At 32.6% G+C, this 16,555-nt stretch overlaps 1 protein-coding gene across 4 annotated transcripts; it reads left to right on the plus strand.

The window, feature by feature from the left end:
• Positions 1-2,996: 2,996 nt before the first annotated feature.
• On the plus strand, positions 2,997-16,093 carry LOC126723499 (putative disease resistance protein RGA1). 4 transcript variants are annotated; one of them, XM_050427018.1, is made up of 16 exons: positions 2,997-3,225; positions 6,811-10,289; positions 10,609-10,679; positions 10,777-10,858; positions 11,010-11,081; positions 11,213-11,421; positions 11,567-11,626; positions 12,169-12,426; positions 12,992-13,083; positions 13,210-13,288; positions 13,412-13,473; positions 13,586-13,677; positions 14,029-14,288; positions 15,083-15,144; positions 15,236-15,290; positions 15,486-16,093. In XM_050427018.1, the coding sequence occupies exon 2, from the start codon at positions 6,973-6,975 to the stop codon at positions 10,210-10,212; it is 3,240 nt and encodes a 1,079-aa protein (XP_050282975.1). In that variant the 5' UTR covers positions 2,997-3,225; positions 6,811-6,972; the 3' UTR covers positions 10,213-10,289; positions 10,609-10,679; positions 10,777-10,858; positions 11,010-11,081; positions 11,213-11,421; positions 11,567-11,626; positions 12,169-12,426; positions 12,992-13,083; positions 13,210-13,288; positions 13,412-13,473; positions 13,586-13,677; positions 14,029-14,288; positions 15,083-15,144; positions 15,236-15,290; positions 15,486-16,093. The 4 variants fall into 4 exon arrangements, with proteins under 4 accessions (XP_050282975.1, XP_050282976.1, XP_050282979.1 ...); XM_050427019.1 differs by lacking the exons at positions 10,777-10,858; positions 11,010-11,081; XM_050427022.1 differs by lacking the exons at positions 10,777-10,858; positions 11,010-11,081 and having other exon boundaries at positions 11,299-11,421.
• The last annotated feature ends 462 nt before the right edge of the window (positions 16,094-16,555 follow it).

Raw genomic sequence — 16,555 nt, forward strand, 5'->3', positions numbered from 1 at the left:
GAACTTATCAGGTATTGGACTTTTCAGTTTTCACTTTCCATGCAGAACCAACTGAAGCAAAGAACAAGCTTGGGTACAAAATTTGGATCCTATTCAAAAACTGCAATTGTGCAGCAGGTCAAGAACTCAGTAATAATCATTTGTTTTCCTTTTTCCTATCAAAACTTTAATAAGACTCACAATTTCTTCAAATTATTAGGAGAATAAAAAAAAATAACTGTGCTATCATTTTTTTCTTTTATTTTAATGATTTATATCTGTTTATCTGAACTTGTGTTAATGAAATGACATATATGATTTTTCTGTTCATAATTACAGAATCATAGCAAATTTTCTAGAACTTTGAAAGGAGGACTTGACCAGGCAACTAATACTGTTGGAATTAGCTTACTAAACTAGTATTTTGATTTTTTTTTTTTTTTTGGGGGATAAAAGTTTCCAATATATATCTACTAAATGCTTTTCATGAGAGGATTAAACCAAAATACTCGTCACATATTTGTGTGTATGCTTGCTTTAAAAAGTGAAAAAAAAAAAAAAACAAGAGAATGACTAACAGAGCCTAATCTGTTCATACATGCACTAGTTCAAAGATAGTTTGAATTGAATTTTTATCTATTAATAAAATATAATTACAAATTATGGTTTAACTACTTCAGGTATCTTGTATTTTATGCAGAACTGAAAACCAATTTTTTTGTTCTTCTTCATTCTACTTTTTGAGGTTTTGCTATTATGGCGAGTACAGTCCTGGACTCAAAGTTAATCTTCTTTAAAAAAGAAAAGAAATCTCTTCTTTTTTTCTTTTTTTTTATCAAAACTTTAATTAGATGCATGATTTCTTCAAATTATTAGGAGAATAGAAAGGAATAATTGTAAATTCTTTTATTTTAATGATTTTTATCATTGTATCTAAGCTTGTGTTGGTGAAATGACCTATATAGTTGCTTCCTAATAATTGTAGAATTGTAGCAAATTTGGTAAAATTTTGAAGGGAGGAACATGTCGAGCTAGGCAACTAGCACTAGCTTATTATAAAGGTATTTTGGTGGTTAACTTATTATAAAAAACAGTAAAAATTAGTAAAAAAATAGTGTGTGAGAGAGGGGGTTAATTGCATCTCAATCCATGACTGGACAGTGACTGTTGGCATTTATGAATTATTTCCTGATACGTCCAAAATACTGTTTGATGAAAAGTAACTTAAGTCATTCTTGATACAGTGACATGTCAGTAATAATTTCCAAATACGTGTGTGTTTGGGTTGGCGTTTGCTGCTTTGCATTTCAGTTTCTACGTTTTTTCCCTTTTTTTTTTTTTTTTTTTCACGCGTTTTCCTACTCACAAGCGGTTACTGTTTATATACTGTATATAAACAGTAATCAAAACATTTGATCAGTTTTACGTGAGCAGTGCATCCGTATACTGTTTACGGACCCACAAATTTTATTTTTTATCAATTTTTTTATTAAAAATGGGTCCCACGGTACTATTCACATATTTAAAAATTATTTTACTACATTATTTTCAGTTTTCAGTTTCAACAAAATAAGTTCTATCCAAACAGACCCTACAGCCAAGGATAAATGCTAAGTTGTCTGATTCATTCTAATCCAATGAAAAGTGGATCGAATCCAATTTGTCAAAAGTAGGACTAATATGAAATAGTGACAAGCTTCAATAATTCCAATACAAAGAGATACGGTTGAAATTATAATGTTTGTCCTGGTAACTATTGATTCACGGGCCTAATCACTTTTGCTGAAAGTAAATTTGGGTTGGTACAAAAATCAAATCTGGTATTGACACGGAAATATGGGGAATAATATTTCCTCCTTTGAAGTTCATAAACTTTATTTTTATTAAATTCGTGATAAAAATTAATGTTAAAAGAGGAAATACAATTTTTCTGTATGTAATAGAATTAAAAAGTCTTTATATAGGTAAAATATTTCAAAATTAATTTTGATAAAAAATTCGAATATTGGGTTGAATTGGTGAGTGTGTGTATGGAGAACTTGCTCAAAAAAACCAGTAACAGAACCTCAGTAGTTTATTATTTAACAATATTTTACTTCAAAGACCTATCTTTTTCCACGTCTTTTTGGTGATTTTGTGCATGCAGGACAACTTGCCATGCATATTTAAAAAAAAAAAAAAAAAAAAAAAAAAAAAAAAAACATTGTTTAGTAGACAAGGCAGCGCATTATTAGCAGACTTTTCCCCATTTGAATTCCATTCTACCACAAGTTTCCTTTCTTTCTCATTATCAAACTTAAAATTTCAGCATTATTTCTTGTTATTCACCCAAAACAAACACAGACTTAAATTACAGTTTTCCAACCAGTGACAATATGTAAAATTTTAAGCCCGAATTTTTTGAATTTTTCGTATTAAAAAAACTGAAACTTTAACATTGAATAACACTTTTTTGCATCACTGAAAAACACTAGAATTATTCCCACCCACTTCCATGTGTAAGATGTTAAGGTAAATAGAAAAGTCCTTGGGATCATTTTAACCACTAGAATTTTTTTTAATTCTAAAACTTTAGGCTGTTTCTTCTACCTTTTTCATTTTTCCCTTTGATGGTGTGAACATAGTGTGAAACAACATTTTTCTAAATTCCAAAAGCATAATCGTAGTTGTATATATTACTAACAGTAGTTAAAACTTTTTTTTTTTAATTTCTTTTTGTGGGAAGTTAACACTTTTTACCCAATTGCTACACAATTGCACCTTCCGCCATAGTTTTTTTTTTTTTTTTTTTTTTAATTTTTTTATATATATATATTTTTAATTTTATTTAGAACTATTAGATATTTAGATAGGTTTGGGGAGCAGTGAAAGTGATGAGAGATACAGCTAGCCTCAATAATTATGCCCAGAGAAAAAGTTGTTTTTTATTGTGAAACTTTAGACAGCTTTTTCTCTTTTCCTTTAGCTGGGGTCGTGTTTACTGTGTTAATCATTTTTATGTTATTTTATGGGAACTGTGTTAATCATTTAAACTCTCTAAATCTCCCTCTCTCCCCACTCAGTCTCACTCTCTCATCACTCTCACTTTCTCAATCACCCTCTCACTCTCTCACTCTCGCTATCAGCTCACTCTAACTCTCCCGGCCACACGCTCTCAATCTCTCTCTCAGTCTCGCTCTCGCTCTCAATCTCGCTCTCGCTCTGTACTCTCACTCTCGGTCTGCATCTTCAGCTTGGAATCACAAGGTATGTCTCCTTATCTCAATATTTGTTTGAGCATTGGGGGGTTAGGGTTATTTGTGGGTATATGTCAGTATTTGTGGGTATTTGTGGTGTAATTTTTGTAAATTTTGTTTGTAATTTTTTTGTTTTTGTTTTTGTTTTTAATAAACATTTTCATGTGTTATTAGAGCAATCAGTCATTGTAGGACACAGTTAGCGTTCTCATTGAGGCCATGTTTGATTTGTGAGACTGAGTAGGTTGCTTAGAATATATAGAGGATCCATAACTGAGCCTAAATTTTTTTGGGGCTTGATATTGTTGAATAATGAGTAGGATGCTTGGACTATTAAAGTGAGGGTTGATTTTAATAGTGTAGAGAGACTTTCATTTTAGAAATTTCTTCCATCTGAAACTTGTGGCTTTCTCATTTATTTATTTAGGGGTGAAAATGTTTTATCTTGTATGCTGATGTATTCTATTTCTATTAGCTGAATTTGTTGCAATCTACTTAACATTCTAAAGTTTAATTCTTTTTATTTTTTTATTATTTTATGAAATCAGTGAAGGCTGCATTAGATATAGATTATTGCCATTTTCAGTCAAATATGTTTATAATTAAAAATAAATAAATAAGAAGAAGAAGAAGAAGTAAGTTTATGTGTTTGAAGTGAATTTTCCCCTGATTGCTGTTGTCACCAAATGCATGATAACCCTTATATTATTGCCATTTTCAGTCAACTGTTTCCTTTTTCGTATTCTAAAAGCATTGTTACGAGATGTAATACTTTTCACCAATATACTAGTATGTAAAATTTTTCCATTTTTTTAATGCTGTTCATAGAACTTCTGACTTCTGACTTCTGACTTGTTCTAAACATTGCTATGATATGATCGGTTTTTAAATCTTAATTTACTGTTGTTTGTATGGAAAGAAACTTATGCATTAATTGTTAAAGAAAGTGTTCTAAGCTTTTAAGTGAGGTTGCTTATAAGTGATTATGGTATTTTCTTTATGGACTCTTAACAATCTCCTTTCAATTCTTTATTTTGCTTTCACAATTCATCATTGAAGTTGCGGTAGATATGCTAAATCTGCCACATATTTTCATTCATACATGCAGTAGGTGTAATGCAAAAATGCGTAGGGGCTTCTTTTGCTGTGTATTAGTTGTATAGCAATAGTACGTTTCCTGGTAATTCTTGATAGAGATATTGTGTAGCTGTGTAATAAGTTAAGCTGAGCATTCAAAATATCAACTGTTCATTATTTTAATATTTGATTTTTTTGTCCCAGGATTAATCCTCTGTAATGGTTCGAATTGATTTGTATTTTGATTTTTTTTTTTTCTAAACATGATGTTTCATTACTTGGTAGCACTTTTATTTCAAATTCTGCACATAGACTTTCCTGCAAGCCAATATAGGTCATAGCAAGGAGTAGGTGGACTGCTTTATGTGGAAAATTTAAAGTGAAACATCTAGTGCATGGTCTCATACTCTTTTTTCTTCACTTGGATGTCTAGTCTAGTTGTTTTATTTTCTTTCTTTCCTTTTTGGGAAAATTCTTAGGTAGTTCCGGAGTATAGTGTAATTGTGCTCTCTCCTCCCACATTTATGATGGACCCCATTATGAATTTAATAAGCGGACCCCACCATGAATGTGAGAGGAGGGAGCACCATTCTCCGGGAGGGAGCACGCACCATTCTACGTGCTCCAGGAGTACCTAAGAATTACTCTCCTTTTTGGGGTCTCTTTTGGTAAGTTCAAGCTTTAAAAGCTGAATTTTTATTTTTTGGTTTCTCTTGTCTACTTTTTTAAAGGGGTTTCTCTTGTATACTTATCATATACTAGCTATGTGCCATTTTCTTATCTATGAATTTAATTTGCTTCTTCAGAAAAATAAAAATGAAAACATAATATATTACTGTGGACAGTATTAATTATTTTCGTAGGTTATTTTGGTAGGTTGTATACTTATCAAATACTAGCTGAGTTTTGTAAAATAAGGAAAAATGGATGCTGGATTCAGGACAGTGGTTGCTAAATATTTCAAGACACAACACTAGTGAGTGGTGACTGAGAATTAAGAGTCTAGCAGAGGTGCTAAGAAGGCCCTAAAATTGACTGCAAATTGATAATGTTCACAAATAATTGTACATGCCAAGTTCAATCAACGGATTAAAGAATTTTTCTACAAATGACTTTTATATCTTTTAGTATTAATTTGAAGTTAGTTGTACCAATTTTGAAATTGTTTGTTGCAAATTTGCAATTGTTAAAATGGTGGTCGCTTTGATTGTTTCAATATAAGCCATCTTTAGTTATGGAGGAAACCTTGTGCATTGTTTCAATATCAGTTTTTAATGCATGTATATACATAAATATTTGTTTTTTATTTTTGAAAAATCTATATACATAAATATATACTTAAATCTAGCATCATACTCTAATAAAAAAGGAAAAAAAAAATCTAACATGATGCTAATTTTATTTATGAACAAGTCGTTATATTTGAGCCATGTTTAACAGTTGTTGATCATAAACTCAAGTTTGAGCTGGACTCAACGGCTTGATTCATTTTGATAAAAAGAAAAGTTTGGTTGATTCATTTAACCTTTTTATTTTAGTCTCCAGTGCTTTTGGAATTTAGAAATGTTGTTTCACAGTATTGCTTGCTACAGTTGCTAACTGCGTCCACACCTTAGTTGGGTATAGAGATTATCGTTACCTTTCAAAGCCTTAGTATTGTTGTCCTGCTAAAAACAAATATTAATTCTATCTTTGGCGCATACAATTTCTTACTAGTTATAATTTGAGTGCACCACCATTATCATTTTTTCACTTACAAAATAACTAATTTCCAAATTAGCCGTTTTCAAAAAATGACTGAAAGAATTTTGTTCAACCATATAAACTTGTTTACAAACTTAATTAACACAATTAAATCTTAAATATATTTAAGTTGAGTTTTATGTTTGCATATACATAAATATTTGTTTATTTGAGAAACCCATATACATAAATATATACATAAATTCAAGCATCATATTCTAATAAAAAAGAAAAAATCGAGCATGATGTTAATTTTATTCATGAACATGTTATTATAAAAAAGAAAAAACCGTTGATAATGAGCTTAAGTTTGAGCTGCACACTACAACTTGATTCATTTCTGATAAAAAGAAAAATAGCTCTATTCATTTAAATGATAAAAGTTTTAATTTCCCATAAAATAAGGTCCCTTTGTAGAGGAGTTTAATCAATGTTGTTTGTAGTTTTTTGAAATATATGTGAATAAAAAAATTGTGTAGAAATATATGTAATTTTATTTAAAAACTGAAAATAAGTTATTTAGAGGGTGTTTGGTTTATGTTTTCAAACAATAATTTTCAGTTTTTAAATAAGATTATACATATTTTTACATAATTTTTTACTTACATATATTTTCATAAATATTTTTAAATAACAATTTTCAATTTTTAAACACATATAGGCCTTTAACAACTTTGGGGCTTTAAATTTTTTTTAAAAGTTTTAACTACAATTATGCTTTTGGAATTTAGAAATGCTGTTTTACATTCACTTTGTAAATGATTAATGCTGACAGGGCACCATCAAACAACATTTTCTTTGGGCATAATTATTGAGGCTAGCTGCTCCGCACTTGTTGATGCCACCACCGTTCTAAGCAAGACATTACCACAGCTCCCTCTTCTCACTTTCATTACTCCACAAACCCATCTACATTTCCTGAAAGAAAGAAAAAACTATGGCGGAAGGAGCTTTGTTCGATCTTGCAGGGAACGTCCTAAAACTGCTGGGCTCTGTCATTGTTGAAGAGGTCAAACTGGCCTCTAGTGTTGAAACTGAGATTATAGAACTAACCAACACAGTCTCCACAATCCGCGATGTGCTTCTGGATGCAGAAAAGCAGAGTTCTCATAACCATCAGATCAAAGACTGTCTCAGTTGGCTCAAAGATGTCCTCCATGATGCTGATGATTTGCTGGATGATTTCTCCACCGAAGTTATGCGCCGCAAAATGATGACAAAGAAGGTACGCCTTTTCTCTGCATGTTCAAACCCACTTGCTTTTAGTCCTAAGATGGGCCGTGAAATAAAGGCAATTAGGGAGAAAATAAATGCCATAGCAATATTAAAGGAGGATTTTCACTTTAATCAAAGCTTGGTTGAGCCACGAGTCATGACTAGGTGGGACACAGTAACTATTTCTTCTGTACTCGACGATGAAGTTATTGGGAGAGAGGATGATAAGAAAGAGATTATGGTACGTCTTTTTGATGGCAGTGTTGTAGAGAATATTTCTATCATTCCAATTGTTGGTTTCGGAGGATTGGGCAAGACAACACTAGCTCACCTGGTATACAATGATAAAATTGTCCAACAAGAATTTGAGATAAAACTTTGGGTTTGTATCTCTGATGACTTTGATGTACAACGGATTGTCAAAGAAATTTTGGAACAGTTGACAGATGAGAGACTTAAAGAAAGCTTTGAGATGCTGCAAACTCAGCTTCGAGAAAAGCTTAATGGAAAAAAATACTTGATTGTCTTGGATGATTTGTGGAATGAGGAGAGTGATAAATGGCTTCTCTTGAGAAATTTGTTAATGGGTGGTGCAAGGGGAAGTAGGATAATAGTGACCACACGCTCAGAAAATGTAGCGAGGATAACAGGGGCAACTTCATGGCATGCTCTAAGAGGCCTACCTGAAGAACAGGCTTGGTGTTTGTTTGTGAAAGTAGCATTTGAAAATGGTCAAGTGCCAAAGAATGAAGCCTTTCTAAGTTTGGGTAGGGAGATTATGCAGAAGTGTGCTGGGGTACCTCTAGCCATAAGGACGATAGCAAGCTTGCTACGCACCAAAGCTACAGAAAATGAGTGGCGATCCTTCAAAGATTATGAACTCCCAAAAATGACTCAAAATGATGAAAATGTTATTTTATCATCGCTTCAGTTGAGTTATGATTATCTACCATCATACTTAAAACAATGCTTTGCTTATTGTGGATTGTTTCCAAAAGGTTATAGGATTAATGTATATACACTTGTTAATCTTTGGGTAGCAAATCGATTTATTGTGTTAGAAGATTCAAAACAGTGTTTTGAGGATGTTGGTAGAGGATATTTTATGAAATTACTTTGGAGGTCATTTTTCGATGATGTAGAAAGTGATGGATTAGGCAATATTAAATCTTGTAAAATGAATAATCTCGTGCGTGATCTTGCAGTTAGAGTGTCTGGAACAGAAATTGCCGTAATCAATTCAAGTGGGAATAATGTTAATAATGAAGTTCGTCATGTATTATTAAATCTTGTGAACTCATCAATGCCATTTTCAATCCTCATGCATAATGGAAGTAAGGTACGCACAGTTCTAATATCTAGTGTATGGGGGAACTTGGGTAACTTAACTTGTGATGCACTCATTTCAAATTTGAACTATTTACGCGCTTTGGATTTGAGTTATCTAGAACTACATGTAGTTCCACGTTCAATTGGGAAATTGAAGCATTTAAGATATCTTGATCTTTCTGGAAATTATTATATTAAAATTCTCCCTAATTCCATTACTAAGATGCTGAATTTGCAGACACTAATACTAGAAAGTTGTCATTCACTTGGAGAATTACCCAGGGGCATTAAAAAGTTGGTCAATCTCAGGTATCTAGATATTACAAATTGCGACGAATTGACTAATGTGCCCCTTGAAATCAAACACCTTACTTCTCTTGAGATAATACTACCATGCCTTGTTGTGAGAATGGGAAGTTCCAAGGGTAAGTCCATTGGGCCAAGTGACTTGAAGGAGCTACACAACTTGGGAGGAGAATTAAGAATTGAAAATCTGGGACATGGAAAAGATGACGTGCTGGAATGTAAAGACGCAAATTTAAAGGATAAGCAACACCTTCAACAACTGTCATTAAAGTGGGATGACTCCGAGGATAAACATCACCTTCAACAACTGTCATTAAAGTGGGATGACTCCAAGCCGGATGACTCCAAGTGGGATGGAGAAAGCGAATGTTATGATGAAAAGTGGGAAGTGCTCCGGCCACATTCAAATCTTAAATGGTTGTGGTTGGAGAATTATATGGAAGTGAGAATTCCAAGTTGGGTCCCTTCTCTCACTAATCTTGTTTATTTTGTATTAAGAAAAAATAAGAGATTGCAGCACCTCCCACTGTTAAATAAATTCCCTTCTCTCAAGTTTATCTCTCTACATGGAATGGAAGCGCTTGAATACATACAGATAGATGAAGACAGTGTTAGTAACGTGTCGGGTGCTTCCTCTTCTTCTTCTTCTTTTTTTTTTTCAAAAACACCATTCTTCCCATCCTTATCTTCTCTATGTATCGCGGAATGCCCAAAACTGAAGGGATGGAGGAGGAATGAGCCACACCATTTCTTACTTCCAACATTTCCTCCTCCTCTTTCTACATTACGGATTCGGGATTGCCCTAACCTGACTTCCATGCCCCCGTTTCCATATTTGAAAGAAAGGCTGAAATTGAGTAGGTGTAGCTGGAAGGTAGCAATCTGCTGTCCTCTCCCTCTATTAGATGTATTGTCCTTAAAAGATGTTGAGGATTTAGAATTACTTTTTCAAGAGATTCGCAATCTCACCTCTTTAAAAAAGTTGAGAATTTGTCAATGTCCCGAGCTGACGTCACTTCCTCAAGAGATTTGCAATCTCACCTCTTTAAAAGAGTTGAGAATTTATGAATGTCCTAAGCTGACGTCACTTCCTCAAGAGATTTGCAATCTCACCTCTTTAAAAGAGTTGAGAATTTATGAATGTCCCGAGCTGACGTCACTTCCTCAAGAGATTTGCAATCTCACCTCTTTAAAAGAGTTGAGAATTTATCAATGTCCCGAGCTGACGTCACTTCCTCCAGAGATTTACAATCTCACCTCTTTAAAAGAGTTGAGAATTGATCAGTGTCCCCTCTTATGGCAAAAGATGAAAGAGGCAAATAGGTGAAGATTGGCCCTTCATTACCCATGTCCTAATCGTAAGAGTGGATGGTCAGAAACAGCAAGAAGAAACAATTTCTTCAGGTATGCATCTTATCTATCTTTTAATCCCAAATTTAAAACCAACTACTTCTATAACTATTCAACTTCTTTTCTTATGCTGAAAACCGAACCAATTTAAAACTTTCTTTCTTTCTTTTCCGTCTTTTTTTTTTTTTTTAATTTTTAATTTTTTAATTTTTTTTAATCTTTTTCCTGTCTATAAAATGTTAATTAGACACATGATTTCTTCTCAATGTAATTTGAACAAGAAAAATTAGAATAATTTAATCTAATATGATGTTTGTACCTAAGAGCATGTTGATAATATGATGTTTGTATGGTTGCTCCTTAAATATTGCAGAACCTTCCCATAAAAAAAAATAATAATAATAATTGCAGAACCAGAGTCAGAGTCAGCTTCTCCTACTTCAGGTATGCATCTCTCTTCTTCTTGTTGGTGCCTTTTGAGATTTGCGATATTTTGTAGAACTTGTTAGTTATGTGACCTCTTTATGCATAACCAATTGAGACAAAGAACAAGCTTGGCCCCAAATTTCGGAACATATTCAAAAACTGCAATTGTGCAATGACTCAAGAACTAGAACTCAGTGGTAATCTTTTTGTGCATGGCACATGATTTCTTCAAATTATTAGGAAAAGGAAAAAAAAACATTTCATTTGTTCTTTTATTTTTTTTTCATTTCTTAAATTAAAAGAAAAATATTTGTTTTCTTCTTCACATATCGAATCGTTAATCTGAAGACTGACTTTGAAGTCAAAGAAGAATGAGAGAATGATTGAATCTAATTTGTTCTTTCATGCACCAATTCAAAGGTAGATTGGATTGAATTTTTATCTGTTACTCAATTAAAAATTACCAATTAAGGTTTTTCTTCTGGCTTGAATACCAATTAAGATTAGTGGATATTGTCATGTTACTTACTTTACCCATTTTTATACAATAGGTTGTTACACTGAAAACAACGCCCAAGTTTTAGAACTTTTGGTTTTTCCAATGATTGGTAATTTTGGCACTTCTCTCTCTGCTAAGGCCGTGGCCTTCGGTTCTTGAATTTTGGCTGTGGAGTCCCTGTGTGAAATTGAGGCAGTAAACATGAGTATAGGAGGGAAAGAACATAAAAGTGGAATCTGATTGCGTCTTTGACTACTCCAGGTATTTGGTTTTTTTTTTTTTTTTTTTTTTTTTTTAGCAGAACTGAACACCAATTTTCTTGCTCTTGTTTGTTGTTATTCTTCATTATGCTTTTTGAGGTTTTGGTATTTTGAAGAACTTCTCAATCATTTGACTTATCATGCAGAACAAATTAAGGCAAAATTTGTACCCTATTCTTCAAAGCTTTCTGGTCATGGACTCGATGGTAATCGTCTTTTACTTTTTTTTTTTTTTTTTTTGGGTTATGTTCAAAGGACTCTTGCTGCTTATATGATCTTATCATTTTATTGTGCTTAGCTTCTTATTGTTCTCTTGCCAAAGAGAAAAGTTCTTTCTTTCATAAACACTAAACACAATAATATATATATATATATATATATACATATATATTGTTCTTGTACTGTAAATGTTCTATTTTTTGTAGATGCTTCATAACTTCCATTATTGTATAAATGAGAATTGAGCATCCAACTACCTTGTGGGAATTAGCTTATTATGTATGCTTTTGGATTATTTTTTATTTTTTATTTTTGGGGGTTTTCCCTTGTTATACATAAGCTTTTGTATTACAGTTTGAATTTTTCTCCAAAATTTCAAACAGAATTATAGAATACCCTCTTTTTTCTTACTTCTTTACCTACTATTTTATGATGGTTTATTAATGCTAAAACCAACAACCAAGTTTAGGTTGGTGTTTTATCTATTTCTCTACCTCCTAAAGCTGTATCCTGTGGTTCTTTACTTTAGGTTGTGCAGCCACTGTCTGTACATTGGACAACATTGAGCACATTCTTTTCTCTAATCACTATGAAGAAGAGGGGCCCTGCGTGTGGGCCCCCACTCACGATTATGGAGCATTGCGTGATGGATTAATAGAATACATGGAGAGTTCTTCAGGCCTAAGAGAGGTAGTATGAGTAAGGATGGTTGAGCCATGACAGGTAAGAGAAGCTGTTTTATCAAATGTCCAAAAGATGGAGTAATTTGCTGCAAAGTGATGCAGAGGTAAGCGAATTCTAGCCTTTTAATTATTCATACCTTGTAATTTTTGCCCCAACTTCTAGGAGACTACATAGGAACCAACATCAACATTCTTCTTGTAGATCATTTAGATGGTGATGTGCCACTCATTTAATAAGTTAATGGTTTAATTGGCCGATTCTATATGTTTTTGGGTTTTTGAATATATTTAAGGGTTATTATCCAGTGCTGATCTCACCAAGGGAGGATTAGCTTGATACAGTCCTACTCTTTAGCACTTGCCCTTGATTATACTCTTTTTTAACTTTATGCTTCATTTGATTGGCGAGAAAGAGCAAGAATAGTGAAAAATGTTTTGACATCATTTGGTCTTTGGTAGACAAAACTACTTGACTTGGCTTAACACATTCTTTTTAATAAGTAAGCATTTTGTTAAAAAAAGCACAAAAAGGGCACAACCCTAGTACATTGGATGTATACAAGAGATTTAATTTGCTTAATTCAATTATTTGTCTTAAATCTTGTGGTAATTTCATGTTTCTAAAAAGTGTGATGAATACATTGCCAATTTTCTTTCTCAAACTATCAGAAACATGAATTGAGGAGGCTGTAATGGATCATAAGAGGTGCCCTACATATTCTAACCTGGCCCAGAAGGATCTCACCCCGTTAGCTACACAGGTTCTTAAATCCTTCAACTATACTATTGAACCACCTATCTTGATAAGTTTTGCTCTCTTTCCGTTGTTCTCTTTCAAGGGCTTTCAATTTTGTTGAATTTCTAATTTTGTTTGGATGATTGTACAGAGGAGAGTGTGGCATAGAAACCAAAAGGATTTTCAATGATAGCTCTACAAAAATGAACTATAATCTTTCAATAGATTGAGTAATACACCTCTCACTTCCTTTTATTAATTTTATATTTATGATAATTTTTGTAACAAACAGTTTTGACTTTTCAAAAATTTGCTTGCAACATGATTTTTGTAACAATAATAGTTTTTAACAGGTGAGTTCTTAATTTTGTTGCTTTCTCTTCTTGTGCAGTTTGGAGCTCAATGTTGTGTCCAAGTAGGTGACTAAACCCATTTAATCTTACATTAAAAGAATGAATGTGTGACATAATTTGCAAATGTCTTACAAATTTTTATATTTGTTTATCAGTTTACAATTTCAAGTGCAGGGCAAATTTGTGCTTGCTCCATTGAGGTGGCTTTTGAGACTTCCACAACAAAGAACCTCTTCGGCAAGTGCTGTTATCTCTACCTTAGCTTGGTATTAGTCATCCTTGAAGTAGTCTTTCAATTCTTTTTAAGACTGCTTAGGATGCCACAATATTTAAAGCCATGGGCAATTACATATATGAGACTCAAAAATTTACATGAACCTGAGAATTTTATACACATGCAATGGATTCCTTTTTGTGCAGATTCTAAGTGTGTGTTTCATATTATAGTATCAGTTTTCCAATGATATTGGTTCTCTTTTGCAGTTTGGATGGAAGTCACTGTGTCCCTGGTTGACTTCCATTTAAATGAAATACCTTGTTTTTTTTTTTTTTTTTTTATACCTAATTTCTCCTATTAATATTGTTCTTATTGGAGAATCTTGGAATTTCTCTTATAGGTGATATTGTGAAATTATTTATCAAGGCAGAGTTGATGACCAAAGCTTTGTCCCACCATATGCTCTGTACAATCAAACTTTCAGAAGCCATGAGAACATGCAATTGCACTGGAAAGGAACTTACATATTTCTCACAAATATTGAAGATAAAATGATGAGAATGTTTATGTTCTAGGGTCAACTTCCCTCCCCTGCCCCTCCGCAGGATATATTGATGAGAATGCTTATGTTTTAGGGACATTAATTTTTCCCTGCATTTAGTAAGGATTTTATGCCCTTCCTAGATTTTTAGATTCTTAGTTCTTACTACTTAAAGTATGAGTGTTTGCCTTCAAAATTTCTTAAGGTTGTCCATTGCCTTATGTATGGTTCCAACTGCTTTACTTAAGGTCAACTTTGTGTTTGGTTATTTATTCTTTTATTCACATTTTTTTGGCTCTAGAGTTTGATATTCACAAATTTTAATTATTTTGAAGCTTCATATAAACCCTGAAAATTCTACTGGTAAAGTTCTAGCTGCTAGGTTTAGAGGATTTTTAAATCTCTAATACTTTGTCTTTAGAGTGAAATTTACATCTGTTTTTTTTTTTTTTCCCCCCCTCTTCGAGTAGTTCTATTTCATACTTCCTTGAAGAAGGCAGGAAAAATTAACGAGCGCAATGGTGAAATGTCAAATGTTTATTTCTATTTAACAACAAAATCTAACGACAATAGAGAAAACATCATAATACAATGTCCTCTTATTTTCTTCTTTATTTATCAAGTCTTGAATAGTTCACTCTTTTTTCTCTTTTTGCCTGTCTCGCCTCCTGACCTCTCTCTCACAAACTTTCCATTACATTGACTTAAGCAAGAGATTCATCCTTTGCATGTATGTTTACTGGAGTTGTTCACTTATTAGAATGGTGTTGTTTAACTGTTCTTATTTTGGTCAGCATAGACATAGATTATCTCTTGAAGCTCTGGTTGATTTATTTCTTTTATATTTTTTCAGTTGATGACTGCTATATTATTTTTGGTTAAGATAGTAAGAGCCTCTATCCTCATTTTGCAGACTATTTACCTCAATATCTTATGGAGGGCCATTGTTTCAGTTTAGTGAAGTGGCAAATAGAGGTAAACTATAATATTTTTGAGCAAAATGGTAAAAATCTGTGGAAATTGGTTAGTATTTAATATGATATTTTAGCTATTGTTTTCTCTACAGATGACGATTCAAATAAGCTTGCAATTGGTCTCATAACTCCTTTTTCTATATAGAGGTGAGCCTCAATGTTTCTGTCTGTTAAATTTGTCAATTTCTTTATATTTTAAGTATCTGGATTTTTCAGTTTAGATTTATTTATTTATTATATCTCCTTACAATGTGGGATGAAAAGTTGGTTTAATGCATAACCATATCTGTAGGTATTTGAAGATAATAACTTATTTCTCTCTCTATTGTTATTATTTGTTAGGGATGTCAGCCATTATATGGCCATGTAGTTCCCCATTGAATGGTTATCGAATGGAGACTATATAGCACTAAACAGAAGAAGGGAAATTTGCATCATTCTTGAATCTAGCTATCATGAAGAAGCTGTTGAAGATCACGTAATAATTTGGACTGCTCAGTTTTGTCCTTTTGCAGAAGTATCGGTCGTCTTCAACAGTTTTGGAAGAGTAACGAGGACATTTGAGCAGATCTAGTTATTTCATCCGGAATGCGGAATTTGCAATTCTCAACATGTTGAAATCTGTTGTCAGCTAGGCTGTCAAATATTTCATTACTTCTTCAAATATCATAATTCGGGTGGCCAACTTTGTGTTAGGTTTTAGTGGATTCACTTGGGGGTTGCAATTATAACTAGGGTGCCCTTTGTGCTTGTATGCCAATTAATGTTTTTAGTATTTTATTTTTCCTTGTGCGGATAGAAAACTTTGAAAAGAAATTCTACATGTCTACAAGCTGGAGAAATTTTAGCAAATCAGTCATTTTTATTTTTCAAATTTAATGAGCTCTGTATTGCACACTTTGTATTCGCTCATTTTGAATAGTGTTTTCAATACACAATTATTAGTGATGTGGTTGTGTGTTTACAATGAGGGTAGTAGGCTATTATTACTGTTGCATATTATTATGAGACATCCAATATAATAAATTATCAATAAAAAGAAAAAATTGGGGTAATTGATCTTTCAAAAGAACACAGTTTTGTAAAATTAATCTTGTACCAGTTAGATTGTAGTGGAACCTACTTTCTTTGCTATTGGGAATCACTATGTATCTGGGTTGTCTTTGCAGCATGAGTTTTGATCAACATAGAAATCAGAGTTTACATCTACCAATTCTAAATAGATAGGGTACACATTGATAATTTGCAGTTTGGTACTGAAACTCTTAAAACAATCCAGTGATGATGTGCTACTACTATACATATTGATAACAACTAAATAGGCCGTATGCATGGTTGAAATTTGAGGAAATAAATAATCAAAATGGTAAAACAAAAACAAGAAAATAAGAAGGCTTACCAGGTTGATTGTT

The sequence above is a fragment of the Quercus robur genome, chromosome 4 (genome assembly GCF_932294415.1).
Source record: "Quercus robur chromosome 4, dhQueRobu3.1, whole genome shotgun sequence".
Taxonomy (NCBI): Eukaryota; Viridiplantae; Streptophyta; class Magnoliopsida; order Fagales; family Fagaceae; genus Quercus; species Quercus robur.

What these genes read in the sequence shown, in the direction of transcription:
- LOC126723499 (XM_050427018.1), top strand. Translation starts at nt 6,973, where the DNA reads ATGGCGGAAGGAGCTTTGTTCGATCTTGCAGGGAACGTCCTAAAACTG.